Here is a 17,665-nt window from a genome sequence, read left to right as displayed (position 1 = left end):
TGTCGTGTTTGTTTGCTCTGCTTGAGCTCTCACACAACAACTGAATTTTAATAACAAACCATTTTAACCGATTTTATTCTGTTTATTTCTCATCACATTGTATAAGATCTCAATCAACTCTGTTCTGAATTCTATAACAGACTCGTGATAGCGTAAAGATCCTCAAACGATAGACCTGCGATTAAAGACAATCCATCCGTCTGAAATCGCACACTGTGACAGTACGTACTGCATTCGATTCAGTACCTACTGCTCAGCCGTTGATACAGTATGTACTGATCAGTATACGTGTGTGTAGTAGAATACAATCAGGACATACTACATCCGCCATGTTGGCTTTGTCATGTGACCTGCGACATCATAATAACCACAAAAACTTCAAGAGCCTGCCAAATTAAAGCACCTGCATCACAACTGTTTTTCAACAAGTTAACAATTTACTCAGGTGCTGTTAAACAAGTAAGCTTTAACCACAAGGAATAACGTTTAATACCTATAGCACTTACACTTAAAAAGACGCGACACGCCGCCTTCCGCCATTTTTTATTCTGACAGCTCTTCCACGCCAGCCCCAGTGCCTTATGGGATAGCGCAGTGTCCGGTGCTTCCATCCTGCAGAATCTCGGCGGAAGCAGAAGGTCATCTGGGGATTTATTTCTGTAAAGCTGCTTTGTGACAATGTCTACTGTTAAAAGTGCTATACAAATAAAATTGAATTGAATTGAATTATTTCTCGTCTACTGTTTTGTGAATACTGAGAATTCGGACACGCTAGACCTTTGGCGTAACTGCTTTTCGCCTACTGTATAGTATACTGTATATCATCGTTATAATCCTCACAAAATGAAAAAACAGAACACTTTCCTAGTCAGTTATATAAAAACACACAGAGTAGTTTTATTTCCTGCAGATGTGTTTAAACTGTGCTTTTAATCTTTAAGAGAGTGCGAGGACTGGGACCTGAGAGCGCAGAGCAGTTTCAGCGAGTGTGATGGTTAAAAATGAGCGCGAGGTGCCATGAATTGCGCAAACACAAAGATATTGGCAAGAGAAGAGTGATGTGAGAGAGAGAGATAGAGAGAGAGAGAGAGAGAGAGAGAGAGAGAGAGCACTTTAGCACTTCAGTTCTGCGAGCACTGAGCACTGAGACACGCTGTAGAAAGGAAGTGGGCGTGTCTCAGTGCTCGGTGCTCAGTGCTCGCAGAACTGAAGTGCTCACTATCTCTCCCTCTCTCCCTCTCAAGGTGCAGTTTGCAGCGATTATTTTAAATGACAATGCTCGCTGATACTGCTCTGTTATCTCTATTAAACACCGTAACATCATAAATATAAAACTCAGCTCATCACGAGCAGCACATGATAACAACCGACAGAAACAGAGCTAAATAACGTGTTCGTGACGATCCTGATTGAGTAATACTCAGTAGATTACTCATTTCAGTATCAGGATCAGGATCAGGATCAGTATTGACGAGTACCAAAAGACATGTACTAGTACTCGGTCTGGAAAAAAGTCGTATTGATTCATCACTAGTTAAAACTCTGCTACTTGGTGCAAGCGTTAGTCCATAAACTACGACAAATCTTACGTCGTGTTCCTGAAAGCGGCTGCAGGTCAAACCAGCTCAAGTCTTCTTTAAAAAAAATGTCACCGATATTCTTTCTAGCCCCTTTTTCAAAAGATTGTTTCATCTTCCCACAGTGAGACGACTCTCATCTGACATTCTCCCGCTAAAAGCACGGACATCGTACAGGTATTTAGGGCTGTGATGGTGTAATTGGCCACGAGGGGAACAGACGAGAGACGCGTCCGCCGCCGAGCCTCCGCTGAGCCTCCGCTGGTTCGCCGCTGATTCGCCGCTGATTCGCCGCTGATTCGCCTCTACCTACACTTATTGATTTTCTCAGTCTGGCACTAAGGAAAAATAATTGCCACATATAATGTATTATTTAATTATGAGACAGAGCTCTCAAGTTTTTTTTTTTTTTCTTTTTGAATCACAGAAGCGTTCTGGATAATTCAGCACGCGGGACTCTTATTAACGAAGGCTGATATTAAATGCTCTGTGTTAAAGCTCGGATTTGGGAGAATCTCACTCGATTCTAACTTTTCAATACGCCGGTGCCTTTGTATAATTGAGAGGAGAGGAATGAACTCAGACAAAAGTTTCTGCCTTCATTCGTTCATTCATTCATTCATTCATTTAGACTGAGAGGATGAACTTCCTGAGGAGAGAATCTTAAATCCTCAAAATAGTTTCCGAAAAGACTTTTGGAGAAATTTGAGATGTTAGATGTAAATATAACTACACGATAATGTTAGAAACTGTTATTTAAATGAATCGAATATTTAACATTAATTCTACAAGCACACTGTATCAGCAGTAACACATCAGATGACCAGTTTTATTGTTTTTCATTATTTTAAATTAAATTATTAAATTATTCTAAAACATTTGAAACATTTGAATGAAAACTATTTTAAGTAAATTTAACTTGCCACTAAAATGGAATAATAATAATAATAATAATAATAATAATAATAATAATAATAATAATAATAAAAACATGTACTTATCTTAATCTCTTTTAACATTAAATATCATTTAGTATTTATATTTAAATATTTAAATATTTATTAATATTATATTGCATGTTTAGTCATACTATTACCTATAAAATATAATATAATATAATCTTATATGGTTTTTAATCTGATGATCCGAGAATGAAATTAAATTTTTTTTTTTTTAATAATTAATTTAATAATTTTATTTAATTTCCCTTACCATGACCAGTCACTCACATCAGTTCACACTGTCATGTGAAGGAATTCGGTGTGTTTCCATAATTGTTGTTTATATTGTTAATAGATAAATAAAGATTAGATATAACAGATGTTTTAAAATTAAATTTAAAACTCCGGATGTTTATTACACAACAGCAGAGCTGATGCTGCTTTACGTTAAATGTGATTTTATTTTCTTGCATGTCTCTCAGATCATTTTCAAATCTCAGTCTTGTTGAATCTCTTGAATGATGACGGTTCATTCTATAAATTGCAACAAAATAAAAATTACAGGTATGTTTTGTATGTAAATAAAGTAAAATCAGTGCTTTTTTGTGAATGTATAGCCACATCTTGTGCAGAAGAAATTACGCCTCGTCTGTCATCAGCACTGGACTGATCTACAGTATCTGCACCGGATCATTTTGTGCGGAGTGACGGCTGAGACAGATTCCAAGAAAATGAGCTCTGACCTTTGACCCTTTGCTCGGCTCTGCACCTGGGACTGTGGAGGTGACGTGAGGAGCAGATGTGAAGATCAGCGGAGCTCCAGAGTAACAGAAGGACACGAAAAAACAACAAAAAAGGGTTTAAAGCAAAAACAGAGAAGCTGCGATTAAAAGTCACGAGCTCGGTGTATAAAAGACAATATTTTAAATCAGAAATCGATTTAAACTCCTGCTCCATTAACACTGATTAGCTAAAAGTTCTACTCACTTATAACATGCTTATGAATCTCCGTAACACTAACCACCACCTTTACATTATAATATAATGTTATTATAGTATAATTATAATATAATATTTACATTATAAACTACAGTTCTGAGACTGAAATATAAATACTCGGCTCATACGCCAGGTTTACACTCTACAGCTTTGAGTTCTGGATTCTGATTGGTCAGAAGGTGTTGATTAATTTTCCAGAACAGCAGCCCTGACAGTAGTGACAGTCGTTTATATTAATGCGCTCGTTCTAATACGTTATCGTTTCTATAGTAACAGCTCAATCACAGCAGACTCTCCACTGATAATAAACAGATTAAGAAGTTTATGTAACATTGATGGAAGGAGTCTCCAGTGTCAGCGCTTTGTAACAGTCAGAGGTAAAGCTGTAAGTTTAAGTTTTCCGACATCTTCAGGACAGAGGAGTTTACGCTTCTTTGTGGTTTCTCGGTAACGTGCGTAACAAGCTGAGATTAATTTTTTTGTCTTATTAACTTGAAGAGAGAGAATAAAGAGAGGCTGGTGAGGGAACGAGTGTTTATAGCTGCTATAACGTAAGCGACAACAGGAACTAACTCGTTTCAGAGAACATTAAATGTTTCTAAACGGATAAACAGTACAACGTTGTGTTTTTTAATAAATAAAAAATGTAATTGTTGGTAAATTGCTGTAGTAAAAGAGCAATAAAAACACTTGGGGATGTGATTTTACAGGAAAATAATCACACAGTGTTTATTTATTTACTCATTATATACTTTGACTCTTTAACACTTTTATTAACTGAAATGTAGAAATGATTCACAAACCAAACATCATTAAAAAATACTTCACTTTACTAATTCATCATCACTGTGTTTAATAAAGCTGATGTAAACTGGATGTACATGTTCATATATTCATGTATACATACAGGACATGAACATAAGAGTGAATTATGTATTAATAATTAATGCAGATGTTATTAATGCCATTATTACTGCATTAGCAAAGGTGCTGTTCCTGTTACTGCATTAATCACTGTTAATTAATTAACACTTAATGTAAAGCGCTATCATGGTTCTAAGATGTCGTGGAAAATGTTAAAATATTACTTAAAGTGATGTTTATTCATGTTACTGAAATTATATGATGATACATGATTCTATGATACAGTTAAAAAAAACTCTTGAATATTTTTTTCAGTAAACAGAAAACGTCTTTTCTTTTTTTTACCAAAGCTATCATATTTTAGAAACCAGCACTGGAGGCAAAAACAAAAATATCATATCATAACACTTGAAATTTCTACAATACACCTTATTTATCATGATATACTGGTTAAAATTTAAAATATTATATTGAATTTTAAAATATTAAAACACTTAAAACTATTTATCTCTGAGTCACAATGAAAAATACAGAAGAAAAGATTTGTACTTCAGTAATTTAAAAAAAAAATCTTTATTGGAGAATATAAATTTCATCTAAAATGAAATTAAAATTTATAGAAATATGACCAGTATCTCACACACACACACACACACACACACTCCTTAAATGATGTTCATATTACTAATAGATAAATGAAGAGCAGATCTAATTGGTATTTTTAAATTTATAAGTGCATAAGTATATATTTTTTTAATTCTTTTAATTTAATGTCTACAAATTTAATGATTTAATGTTGAAAAGAAGGCAAATAAAGTAATAATTTACAGATTTATTGTAGTTATAATGTTTTAACATCCAATCAATCAGCTGCTTCCAATCAGAATTTGTAATTTTTGTATAAATAGTGACAATATTTGAAACATCTCAGAAAATTCTATCGCTAGAATAAAAATTCATCACGATATCAATTTAATTTTAAAACTTCATATCTCACAGCCTTATTAGAAACCAGGAAAATGTTATAATTCATCACATTACAGACTGGAGCGCGAGCGCAGGAGATTTTATACTGATGTTAAAGTCACTGCGACTGAAACGTGGGTTTCTGCTTCCACCTTGAGGTTCTGCAGGAAAACAGCAGGAAAATGAGGAAATGGAGCTGTGAGAGCATCAGGAATATTTAATCATTAAATTTTATTATATAACAGTTTTGAGGCAGATGGTGTGATTTTTTAATGGACTTCTGAGTCTTTATTATCTTTATTTGTTTAAAAAATACACAAACAGGAAACCTCAAAAGACTAGAAATCTAAGAAAATCTAACAGCTGGGTAATCAAATCTAAAGAGCTGGGTAATATTTTATTTAAGGATTATCTTTCATTACAAAAACAGCACAGTATCAGAATAATTTCTTTCTGTTTTCAGTCTCTCTCTCTCTCTCTCTCTCTCTCTCTCTCTCAGCAATCATTCTGGTAAGAACAGTGACATGCAAATTGTCGATAATGTTTCTCTGCACTTTACTTTAAAGCCACTTGCTTCTATTCTTTATATTTTCATATACTGTGTTATACAGTGTGTTGCTATGATGTACTGGTGTATTAGTTTTGTATTATAAATTATATCATACATTATATGACCAAAAGTTTGTGGACACCTGACCATCACACTCATATGTACTTCTTGAACTTCTCATTCCAGATTTATTCCCCGTGTGTTTGCTGTTATAATGAGCTCCACTCTTCTGGGAAGCTTTCCACTAGATGTTGGAGCGTGGCTGTGGGGATTTGTGTTCATTCAGCTACAAGAGCGTTAGTGAGGTCAGGCGCTGATGTTGGGTAAGGAGTCTCCAGTTCCGGTTCATCCCAAAGGTGTTCAGTGGGGTTGAGGTCAGGGCTCTGTGCAGGACACTCGAGTTCTTCCACTCCAACCTTCACACACCATGGAGCTTCATGGAGCTCGCTTTGTGCACAGGGGCATTGTCATGCTGGAACAGGTTTGAGCCTCTTAGTTCCAGTGAAGGAAAATTGTAAAGCTACAGCACACAGAGACGTTCTATACAACTGTGTGCTTTAAACTTTATGGCAACAGTTTGGGGAAGAAACACATATGGGTAAATGTAAATGTCAGGGGTGCACATACTTTCAGCTGTATAGTATATCTTGGTACTTGGTACACCCATCTAGGGTTTGTTAAAAGTTATAAAATATAGATTATTTATTATAATAATAGATAATTATACATAACAGAAATTGTCATGAGATGTAGCTGACAAAATATGGTGAAGAAATGATTATTGAATTGTTTTTGTTTAAAACACAGCGCTCCTCCATCCTCCACACCGGTAGGTGGCGGTATTGCAGCAGCGTGTGTCTTTACCAGCCGCTGTTAAGTCAAAGAAGAAGAACAAGAAAAAACAACAAAGACGAAAAAAGAAGCAGAAGAAGAGTAGCATTTTAAGGCACTTGTACATTATGTGTTATCTTTGACATACGATTTGTATTTCCTGATGATTACGTGGTAAAATATTGTATATTTCTATAACTGTTGTGTCATGACTCGTGATGAGAGATAGCTCAATGGAGTTTAAAGAGCCTGTATGGTTGTTTCCGGAAGTGCAGCGAACATTTAAAATTCTTCTTGAGCTGAATTATGAAGGTATTTAAGTGTACAGAAAAAAATCTGTAATTATTTCTATCTCTTAATGGTTGATTTATGAAGTCTTTACCACGCACAGAGCAGCTTAACTCGCGCCAGGGGTCAGTAACCTGTCAGACCCTCCGAAGATGTTCGGCTTCTCTCGGCTCTCAGCCGAAGGGAAAGTGGGCGTGGCTACAGGGGTCGTGTTCTTCTCTATGCTCATATCCAGAACGGTGTTGTCGGAGCGCGTGGATGTAGGCATGCGCGCGCGGTTGTTTCGGGCGCAGTTTCTTCTGTTCATCAACTCGCTGCTGCTCCTCGGCTCGCTCTACATCTGGAAGCGCGTGGTGACGCGGCTGTGCGGCGCGAGACTCCCTGCCGCCGCGTCAGCGCGCACCTGGTCGCACAGGTGTTGGCGCGCGGCTGTGCTGCTCTTCCTCGCGCTCGCTCACTGCAGCTACCTGAGCATGTTCTACCTGGTGGACACGGAACCGCACTGGCTGTCCGTGCTGAGCTTCAGCTGCCTGGGTGTGTACGTCATCCTGCTCTTCCTCCTCATGGTGTTCGGGTGCGCCAGCCGCGCGCTCCAGATGTTCTCCAAGGGTTCTGCGGTGGCGGTGAGCGGCTCAGCCAGGCAGACGGTTCTCGCTTTAGTGATGACCGCGCTGTTGGCCGTGTACGGGCTGCTAAACGCCGCGCAGCCGCCGCGGGTGGTGGAGGTGGAGGTTCCTCTGGAGAAGCTGCCGGCTTCGATGGACGGCCTCAAGCTGGTGCTGCTCTCAGATATCCACTTAGGACCAACAGTCGGGCGCTCACAACTACAGCGCATCATCACCATGGTCAATCAGCTAGAACCAGGTAACACAAAATGTAGGATTGTACGAGGTTTTGGAGCTTCTACATCTTTCACGATGCTACCAACACCATGTTTCATTAATTTCATTAAAGGAAAACTCCACCCTGAATGACATCGTTAATTAAAATGTTGGGGTTTTTTTAAATATTGAAATATTTGTGATATGGTTAGTGATTCGGTTGTGTGTTGTGATGATGTCACACGGAGATGCTTTGTTTCTACACATGAAAATGTGTGTGTGTGTGTGTGTGTGTTCCTGTCAGATGTGGTGGTGATCGTAGGTGATTTGACCGACTCTCAGGTGACCCGTTTGAGGACCGCTGCAGAACCGCTGGCTCTCCTCAGACCTCGACTCGGCTCGTACTTCGCGACAGGTCAGAACCGAGTGCAGAACGAGGAACCCGGTTTGCAGAAAGATTCAGAAATAAACACTGTGATCTCTGTGTGTGTGTGTGTGTGTGTGTGTGTGTTAGGGAACCATGAGTACTACACCGCCGATGTGGACGGCTGGTTCGAGTTCCTGCGCTCGAAGGGGATAGAACCTCTTCACAACAGCCATGCTCGAGTGTTCAGACCCGGACAAACGCAGGACTGGATCTGTCTCGCCGGAATCGACGACCTGGAAGCCACCATGCTGCGGTGAGATTAAGTCCTGATTTTATTTCTTTCTCTTTTCATTCATATCTTTGATTTATTCTTATCATAATTTTATTTTTAACCTGATCAAAGTGGTCTGTGATGCATTTAAAAAAATTTTGGATATCCATTTTAGATATTCTAGATGTCTTATCTGGCGTCTTATGGAGAAATGAAGAGAAGAGGAGAAAATATTTCAGGATATTCACTTACTCATGACAAGAGAGAGAGAGAGAGAGAGAGAGAGAGATGGTCAGAGAGAGAGAGATACAGAGAGACAGACAGAGAAAGAGAGAGACTAAGAGAAAGAAAAAAGATAGATGGAGAAAAAGAGACAGAGTGGGAGAGACTGAAGAAGGGAGAGAGACACAGACAGACAGATGGATAGAGGGAGAGAGAGAGAGAGAGAGTTTTCCATCATAAACTAATGTGCTGTAACTTTAATTTCCACATTTTTAGTCTTTCTGTCTCTTTCCCAGTTCTTTTTTTCTGTTGTTTTTTGCGTGAATGAATCTGACAGGATGTTTGGTGTTAATTTATTATCAGTGTGCGCTTTCACATCCACGAGTCACATCCACGAGTCTGTTTATCGAGAGTGAAATCGATTCCTGTGGTTCGTTTGTAGTTTGATTTGGTTTCACGCTACACATTATTAATCACAAAAAAACAACAAATTGTTTTAATTCATGATTAATGATTTTGACGTAGAAAAGGACTAGTTTAAAAGGATCAGCGTTACAGACAAATCACCTTGCCAGTCTGTTAAATTATTTACACATCACTGTAAAATTATAAAATATTTTTTATCCAAACGCTGCTTGTCCTTTTTCAATAATAATCCTTTTAAATCGATGCGTCGATCCGAGTCATCGAATCGTTACACCACTCGTGTATAATAATCGTGTTTGCGCTTGTCTTCGGTTTCAGGTATCCTGGTCACGGGATGGATGTTGAGAAAGCTCTGAGTGGTTGCAGTGCAGAACGTCCGATTGTTCTCCTGGCTCATCAACCTCACGCTGCTAAACAAGCGCTCCAGCAAAGACCAGACATCAACTTAGTGCTGTCAGGTACACGTTCAGTTCACACCTCATTCCACACACATGCTGCCTGAATCATCTGTCCAAGATTATTATTATTAATAGTAGTAGTAGTGTTAGCAGGAGTATTAGCAGGAGTATTATTAGTAGTAGGAGCATTAGTAGTAGTGAGAGTAGTACGATTATTAGTAGGAGTAGTAGTAGGAGTATTAGGAGTATTCGTAGTAGGAGTAGTAGTTTTATTAGTAGGAGTATTATTATTATTAGTAGGATTAGTAATAGTAGTGGGAGTATTAGTAGGAGTAGTAGTATTATTATTAGTAGGAGTATTATTATTATTAGTAGGAGTAGTAGTGGGAGTATTAGTAGGACTAGTAGTAGTAGGAGTAGTAGTATTATTAGTAGGAGTAGTAGTATTATTATTAGTGGGAGTATTAGTAGTAGTAGTAGTATTATTAGTGGGAGGAGAAGTAGAAGTATTATTCTTAGCAGTGATATTAATGGTAGTATGAGTGGGAGTATTATTAGTAGTTGTAGGACTACTATTATTATTATTAATAGTAGTAGGAGTAGTAGTTTTATTAGTAGGAGTATTATTATTATCAGTAGGATTAGTAATAGTAGTGGGAGTATTAGTAGGAGTAGTAGTATTATTATTAGTAGGAGTAGTAGTGGGAGTATTAGTAGGAGTAGTAGTAGTAGGAGTAGTAGTATTATTAGTAGGAGTATTATTATTAGTAGTAGTAGGAGTATTAGTAGTAGCAGTGGGAGTATTAGTAGGAGTAGTAGTATTATTATTAGTGGGAGGAGTAGTAGGAGTAGTATTATTATTAGGAGGAGGAGAAGTAGAAGTATTATTCTTAGCAGTGATATTAATGGTAGTATGAGTGGGAGTATTATTAGTAGTTGTAGGACTACTATTATTATTATTAATAGTAGTAGTAGTAGAAGTAGTAGTATTAGTAGGAGTATTATTATTAGTAGTAGTATTAGTAGGAGTATTAGTAGTAGTAGTGGGAGTATTAGTAGGAGGAGGAGGAGTAGAAGTATTATTCTTAGTAGTGATAGTAGTAGTAGTATGAGTGGGAGTATTATTAGTAGTTGTAGTATTAGGACTATTATTATTATTATTAGTAGTAGTAATAGAATTAGTAGTATTGGTAGGAATATTACTAATAATAGTATTAGTAGTAGGTGTATTAGTAATAGGAGGAGGAGTATTATTAGTAGTAGTGGGAGTATTAGTAGGAGTAGTATTAGGACTATTAGTAGTAGTAGTAGTAGTAGTAATAGTAGGAGTATTACTATTATTAGTAGTAGTAGTAGTAGTGAGAGTATTAGTAGTAGTAGAATGAGTGGGAGTATTATTAGTAGTTGTAGTATTAGGACTATTATTATTATTAGTAGTAGTAGTAGTAGTAGTAGTAGTACTAATAATAATAGTCCTAATACTACAACTACTAATAATACTCCCACTCATTCTACTACTACTAATACTCTCAGGAGGAGTATTATTAGTAGGAATATTATTAGTAGGAGTATTACTAATAGTAGTATTAGTAGTAGATGTATTAGTAATAGTAATAGTAGGAGTAGTATTATTAGTAGGAGTATTAGTAGTAGTATTTATGTAATTTATGTAGATTAAGGCAAAATACGTGAAATCAGATGTGCATGATCAGAATTAAGTAATAAAAATTAAATAGTAACATTTATTTATTTAATTAACAAATACTACATATTAATTAATTACTAGTAATATTAGTAAATATAAAATGTATTATTTTATTTTTATTATTTAAGATCTCGCCACGTTTCTCACATTCTTCCTGAATCATCTAAACATTATTATTGATAAATTATTCATTATTAATTAACATAGATTAATTAATTCATGTTTATTGTTCATGTTTGTTAATTTATTTGTTTATTTAATTACATTAACATTTGTTGATTTAGAATTAATGTTATTTAATTAATTGATATTAATTGTTATTTATATTTTATTTTTGTTTATTATTTTTTTAAAACTAAATCTATATAATAAATATATCTCTACATTTATATATAAATATATCCCTTAATAATAATTTAATTATTATTAAGGGATTTGAATGTAATATGTACATGATGGTATTGATATTATAATGATATTGAAAATATCAGGGAGGTTTATGAACCAGGGAAATTAACCATGAGTCCTGATTTTGGAAAACTAACATCTGATTTCAGCCAGGTTTATTTTTTGGAATTAAAATTAAAAGCTGACACTCTGTCTTTACAAAACAATCTGTGCAAAATATTCTGCGTTTATGAGTTCGATGCTGTGTTTAGGTCACACTCATGCTGGTCAGCTCTTCCCTCTCACTCTCCTGGCGTTCCTGGTGAATCCGTACTTCTGTGGACTTTACCGCATCTCGGAGCACACCACGATCTACGTTACTCCCGGAACGGTTTATTACGGCATTCCAATGAGAATCGGCAGCCGTGCAGAGATCACACAGATCACACTGAAATCTGCCTGAGTGTATATGCACGGATACACACACACATACACACACACACACACACACTTGATTGTATACTAGAAGATGCCACTAAAACAACAGCACTTTTTTTAGCTCACTGGTTTAACGGTAAACCCATAATATGATACGTCATAACAATTTGTTGTTTACGTTTCTCACCACGCATCATACTCATTCCTTCATTCATCTTCAGGAATTTATAATTCCTACCCCTACATTCACGCTAGCGAGCGACAAAGCTACGTGATCGTTCATTTTCTACGTACAGACGTGTCACAGTGCCGTGACTTGAACAACAAAGCAACACTTAATCTGAGATTTTCTCAATCAATTCTATGCAAATTAGATTGGAAACACTAAAGAAGCAACAAATTCAAACGGCTCGAATGATTCCTCGGACCAAATCCTACGGCGCATGTGGACCGGCGCGTCTCATTTACTGTCAAAAATTGAGGAAACCACCGTGACTTATAAGTGGGGTTTCATCGTATCCTCTTGTATACGAGCTCTCATTATCATTAAATGTGTATAGAGACATTATGAAGAAAAATAAAGCTTGGAAGGAAGTAGAAGAGATCGTTGATGCCTCTGGTGAGTTTACGTAGCTGGTACAGTTAGCTCGCTTTTCTAATCTGAGAACGAACAAGTACAAAGTCGAGCACATAACATAAAAATCAAACTTAAGTACACTTTATAAAAAAAAAAAAACTGGTGTGTATATATCGTAGAGTGGGCTATGGGCTATCCGTTTTGACTACTACTGTTTGTCATTGGAACTAAAAAATATATATAATGCTGGACAGGCCACGCCCACAATCAACAACAGAAGCAGTCAACCAAAAGAGAGAAACTACAAGTGACACGAGTGATTTTTTACTTGATAGTGTGAATGTAGGTGAACAGGGTGGCGTGGTCCTGCCTTCGATCCTGAGCTCAGGTTACTGTCTGTGTTCTCCGTGTCCATGTGGGTTTCCTGTGGGTTCTTAAGTTTCCTTCCGACTCCCAAAAACATGTTTGTAGGTGGAATGATGATGCTAAATTGCTCATAGGTGTAAACGTGTAAATGTAAATGTGTGTGCTTGACGTCATGTGATGAAAATGGCGTCCTATCCAGGGTTAAGTTCCACCTCACATCCAGTGTTCCTGAGATAGACACTGGATCCACTGCGACCCTGAACAAGATGAAGTGTTTCCTGAAGATGAATGAATGAATGACCATTTGTTGTCTAACATTTTCATACAGTTTCATCAAATTTCCTTTAGATAAAAGCTTAGATAAAAATGAACGCCAAGAACGTTCCAGTAATTTGTGATAGAATGAGCCCAGAGGAGCCCATTTTAAGGATCAAAAATTTTAAGGATTCGTTGCAAAGTCTGTTATCCAGAACATCTTCTATCAGATACCGAAGCTATAGTGAACCGCAGTAAGAACTCTTTACGTTGTCATATACAGACTTAATTCAACTTCAATCAGGGTTCCTGGTGTATAGTTAGGATTATTTAATTGCCATTGGTTTGATTTATAGATATGATATGGTTATTGTTTATTATTGCTGACTTATTAATATTCACGACTGGCAGTGAAGATTTACAAATAAAGCCAATTTTAGACTGCAATTTCAGCGGCGTTTTAAAAATTATTACTCATCACACTGTAAGAGATCATAATAAACTCTGTTCTGAATTCTCTAACTGTGTGATAGTGTGTGTCCCCGGGTTTTACGATGAAGATCCTCTAACGATAGACTTGCGATTAAACAAAACGACTACGTACGACGCTGCTTATGTCATCGATCAGCGTGATACGGAAATCAGCTCATGCAGAAATAAGGTTCACATAAACACGCACGTGAGCTTGAGGTAATAAGGAGTTTTTTTCTGTCCATTAGCATGTTTTGTTTATGTTTCTCCATCACCGCTACAGTATCTGTAGCTCTCTCGTCGGGTTCATGTCCTGCCGTCGGTGGATTTCAGACGAGCGTCGTAGAAGCGCTCACAAGCTGAGATTTTAATCGGAAAATTCTCACATTGTTAGAACTTTGTCGTCAGCCATCTTTGTTCTCACGTTATGCGTTCTAAGATTGCCAATCTCAACTCATGACCAAAGAAAGATGAAAGATTTTCATGTAAAAAAAAAAAAAAATGGCTTATGAGTTTATAAATACTTTCAGAGGATTAACTCATGTTAACTAACTAGCTAATGTTTGTAGCAATGATTATGAATTGAAATGGATTTAAGGTTCTATATATCTTTTTTCACACAGTTATAAATATTAATACATACATACCACTAAATACATATGAGAAGCAATTACAAGCTGTAGAAGTTTATTGAATTTTATGACTCAAGATCTAAAAATCCCCAAACTGTTACATATAACGTAATCATTTCATAGTCTTTATTTGTAAATATGAAATGTAATATCCTCTCAAAAACTCTTAAAGCTAGCTGGCTTACAAATATGTATGTAAATATGTAAAACTTTACATCATAATGTTAATGTCATAATATCTATAAGATAATGGATATTTTGAGAAATTTTATAAGGTTCTGTCTGAGTAAACTTATTTTGCAGAAATTAGTTATAAATGTTATTTACATGCCGTTAAAAACTTGAGAGGTTTTAGAGCAAAATGTTGCATAAAAGCATAAAAAAACAAGTTATAGAAGTTGTGTCTGGTTCAACTTTACTATTTTTAAGATTTTAAAATCATAAAATTGTCAGATAGAACTTTATAATTCAATGATCTTGATTTAGAAATGGGACTATTTTTGTTTTAAAATTCCTGTCAGGTTAGCATAAAGCGACCGCCATGTTTGTATTTGGGAGACTTCCATATATGGACTTAGCCACGCCCACGCTCTATATCCGTGTTGTTAAAGACACGCCCCCTCAGAGCTGCTGCTGCTGTTATTTAATATAGCTGGTTAATAACTCAATGATGCACTGTGTGTGTTTGCTCTAAATATGAAGTGATATTACAGAATAACTTTCTGAAACTGGTGATGTGATGAATGTTATTTAATTGTTCATAATTGCTGCAGATCAATCATGTAGAAAAACTAGAAAAGAGAGAGAGAGAGAGAGAAGAAGAAGAAGTTGTTATTTTTCAGGTGGAGGTGGTGCTTTTCTTTTCACAGCCCGCAGTATGGCTTGTTGCACCACCGGGTACAGCTTGTGGCAGCCCTCCACGCACGTTCTCACAGCCGCCGTTAACGTGTCCTCGCGCATCTCGCCGTCCGCGCGCAGCCCGGAAATCTGGTTCAGGTTGGGGAGAAGCGCCACCGCGACGCGTCCCTGGTTTTCTCCGCAGCTCCCGCGCGCGCCGCCCTGCTCCTCCGCCAGGTCCGGGTCCACGAGGCACCGGTCTCCGTCCTGCCTCAGCGCGCAGCCCAGCACCGTGTCGTACATCTCGATCCCGGCGTCCGCGAGCGCCATGGACGCGCAGGTCACCGCGTGCGCCAGGACGGAGCCGTCGTTCTCCAGCACCACGACGTTCACGTCGACCTGCGCGCGCGGGTAGCGGTGCAGGCACGCGCCGGGCTGCAGGCTCTCCGCCAGCGCCGCGGACAGGTCGCGCTCCTCGGCGCTCTGGATCCACGCGCCGCGCTTCGGGCAGGAAAACGGCGCCAGGCGGAAGTCGCACACGAGCCGGCCGCTTTTCATGTCGGTCTCGTCCTTGCGCTCCGTTTCGCGCGGACCGTACACCGAGCAGATGATCTTCGTGTTCCCGGCCTCGAGGTACGCAGAACCCTTAGCCTGGCTCACGAGACCGCAGCGCGCGAACACCGGGCGAGCATCACCGTCTCCTCGCGCGCTCTGCCTCCTGCTGCTGGTGCTGCTGCTGGCTTCAGAAACCGGAGGAAGAAATAATAACGGAGACTGTGACACCTCCGGGCCACGGATCCGTTTAGTGTCTACCGGCATGTTTCACTCCGCGCACATGAGCCCCAAACCGGAAATGCGTTTTTTTTTTTTTTGTTATTGTTTGTTTTTACCGTGCATGCTTCTGATCTTTCTCGCCATCTACCGGACTGGAGTGTGATCTGTAGCTCCGTCAGGAATATGTGGAGAAATGTGTTTATTTACAGTATAATAAAATCTAAAATCAGTTAAAGGTGCAATAGTCACTAATGATCATTTCTGACTAATACACATAATGTGGAAGATTATGGACAAATCATAAAAACTAATAGTTTAAGCCCGTGTCTCAGAACAAGTGTATTACAGAGCTGAATTTATTTATTTATTTTTTTTTTTTTTTGTAAAAAAAAACCCAGTTTAGAAACCTGCCTTCCGGGCCGGAATGTCTGTTTTATATTTGGATTGGCTTCTTGTCAGTCATTTTATAGCCACGCCCCCAACACCTGATCAACATCCTTATCAATCATTATGTTTATTGAGCTGTAACTTTGAACATCCGACTGCGCTTGAAAGTGATGTCACACATGGTTGAACCACGATAAGTTTTGTGGGCGGGGCTTTGTGTACCTGTGTGAAACTGGAGGCGGAGTCAATAAGTTAAAAAAAAATCATTTAAATGTTATTCAGCTCCGCCCATTTATCCATTAGAGACCTATTTTTTCATAAATCTTACCTAATGCACCTTTAAGTCTCTGAGAAAAATGGACTTCCGGTCCTGAACGCTTGTCTGTGTTTGGAAGCATCTGCTGTCAGGGGGCGGAGCTTCGTGAACATGGACGGGAATCATTCAAATGTCGAACTCACCTAATCATAAGAGACCTAAATTTGAAAAAAGAAATTAATAAAAAAAAAAAATCTTAGCTAATGCACCTTTAAATAGTGAAAACAGCGAGTGTATATATGAGTGCAGTTCAAACCTCCGCTGTTCCTGAGTTAACGATTAATCTACAGAGTTAATTTTTTGCCAAAAGTTTCAAATAAAAGAATAAAATCCACAAGTAAATTATTAATTATCAAAATGTAAAAAAAAATTTGCAAATGCAAAAAAATGGGAATCAAATCCAAATGAATTTTTCAGAAAGATTACTTAATTTTTTTTTCTATTTGCAGATTTTGCTTTTTTGGCACAATTTGTTTTTTTGTTTTTTTTTAACGGAGGGGGTGGGTCTTGGAAGAAGATGTTCACTTTAAATCTCTATTGGTCAACTGATTTCGGAGTGGGCGGTGCTCTCTGAAAGTTAGCCACGCCCACTTTATTAAAAGTGGAGCTGCTTCTCAAGGTTCAAGATTCAAGGTTCTTAATTTGTCATATACATTACATCCATGTGATGTGTTAATGTAGTGAAATGTTGTTCCTTAGTGCCTCGTCCCACAGTGCAACAGTGATACATACTAAAACATAATAATATGATAAAAACTGAATATAATAAAAGCAGAATATAATGAATAAAATAGAAAAATAGAATAGAATAGAATCTATTAGACAAAATATAGATGTTATATATAAAAATATATAAAAATATGTTTAGCAGGTTGGAGGAATCTTATCAGCTTTTAGAGGAAGTAGTGTGCAAAAGAGTGCAAGAGTTTTTGTTTGTCCTTAGTGCAACTGTGTGTGTGTGTGTGTGTGTGTGAGGTAGTTAATATGCAAACTTCTCAA

At 37.6% G+C, this 17,665-nt stretch overlaps 2 protein-coding genes across 2 annotated transcripts; one reads left to right on the top strand and one right to left on the bottom strand.

Annotated features, from left to right (window-relative positions):
• The first annotated feature begins 6,760 nt into the window (after window positions 1–6,760).
• On the top strand, window positions 6,761–13,771 carry tmppe (transmembrane protein with metallophosphoesterase domain). The gene is made up of 5 exons (XM_026930732.3): window positions 6,761–7,880; window positions 8,142–8,252; window positions 8,352–8,517; window positions 9,442–9,581; window positions 11,886–13,771. Exons 1-5 carry the CDS (start codon window positions 7,169–7,171, stop codon window positions 12,074–12,076), a joined length of 1,320 nt encoding a protein of 439 aa, XP_026786533.2. The 5' UTR covers window positions 6,761–7,168; the 3' UTR covers window positions 12,077–13,771.
• Window positions 13,772–15,087: 1,316 nt separating this feature from the next.
• Window positions 15,088–16,064, bottom strand: exosc6 (exosome component 6). The gene has a single exon (XM_034308822.2). The coding sequence runs from the start codon at window positions 16,006–16,008 to the stop codon at window positions 15,184–15,186; it is 825 nt and encodes a 274-aa protein (XP_034164713.2). The 5' UTR covers window positions 16,009–16,064; the 3' UTR covers window positions 15,088–15,183.
• Window positions 16,065–17,665: the final 1,601 nt, after the last annotated feature.

Source organism: Pangasianodon hypophthalmus, chromosome 11 (genome assembly GCF_027358585.1).
Source record: "Pangasianodon hypophthalmus isolate fPanHyp1 chromosome 11, fPanHyp1.pri, whole genome shotgun sequence".
NCBI classification, from domain to species: domain Eukaryota; kingdom Metazoa; phylum Chordata; class Actinopteri; order Siluriformes; family Pangasiidae; genus Pangasianodon; species Pangasianodon hypophthalmus.
Note: the sequence above shows the minus strand (reverse complement) of the source record. Positions and strands in the feature narration are given on the sequence as shown.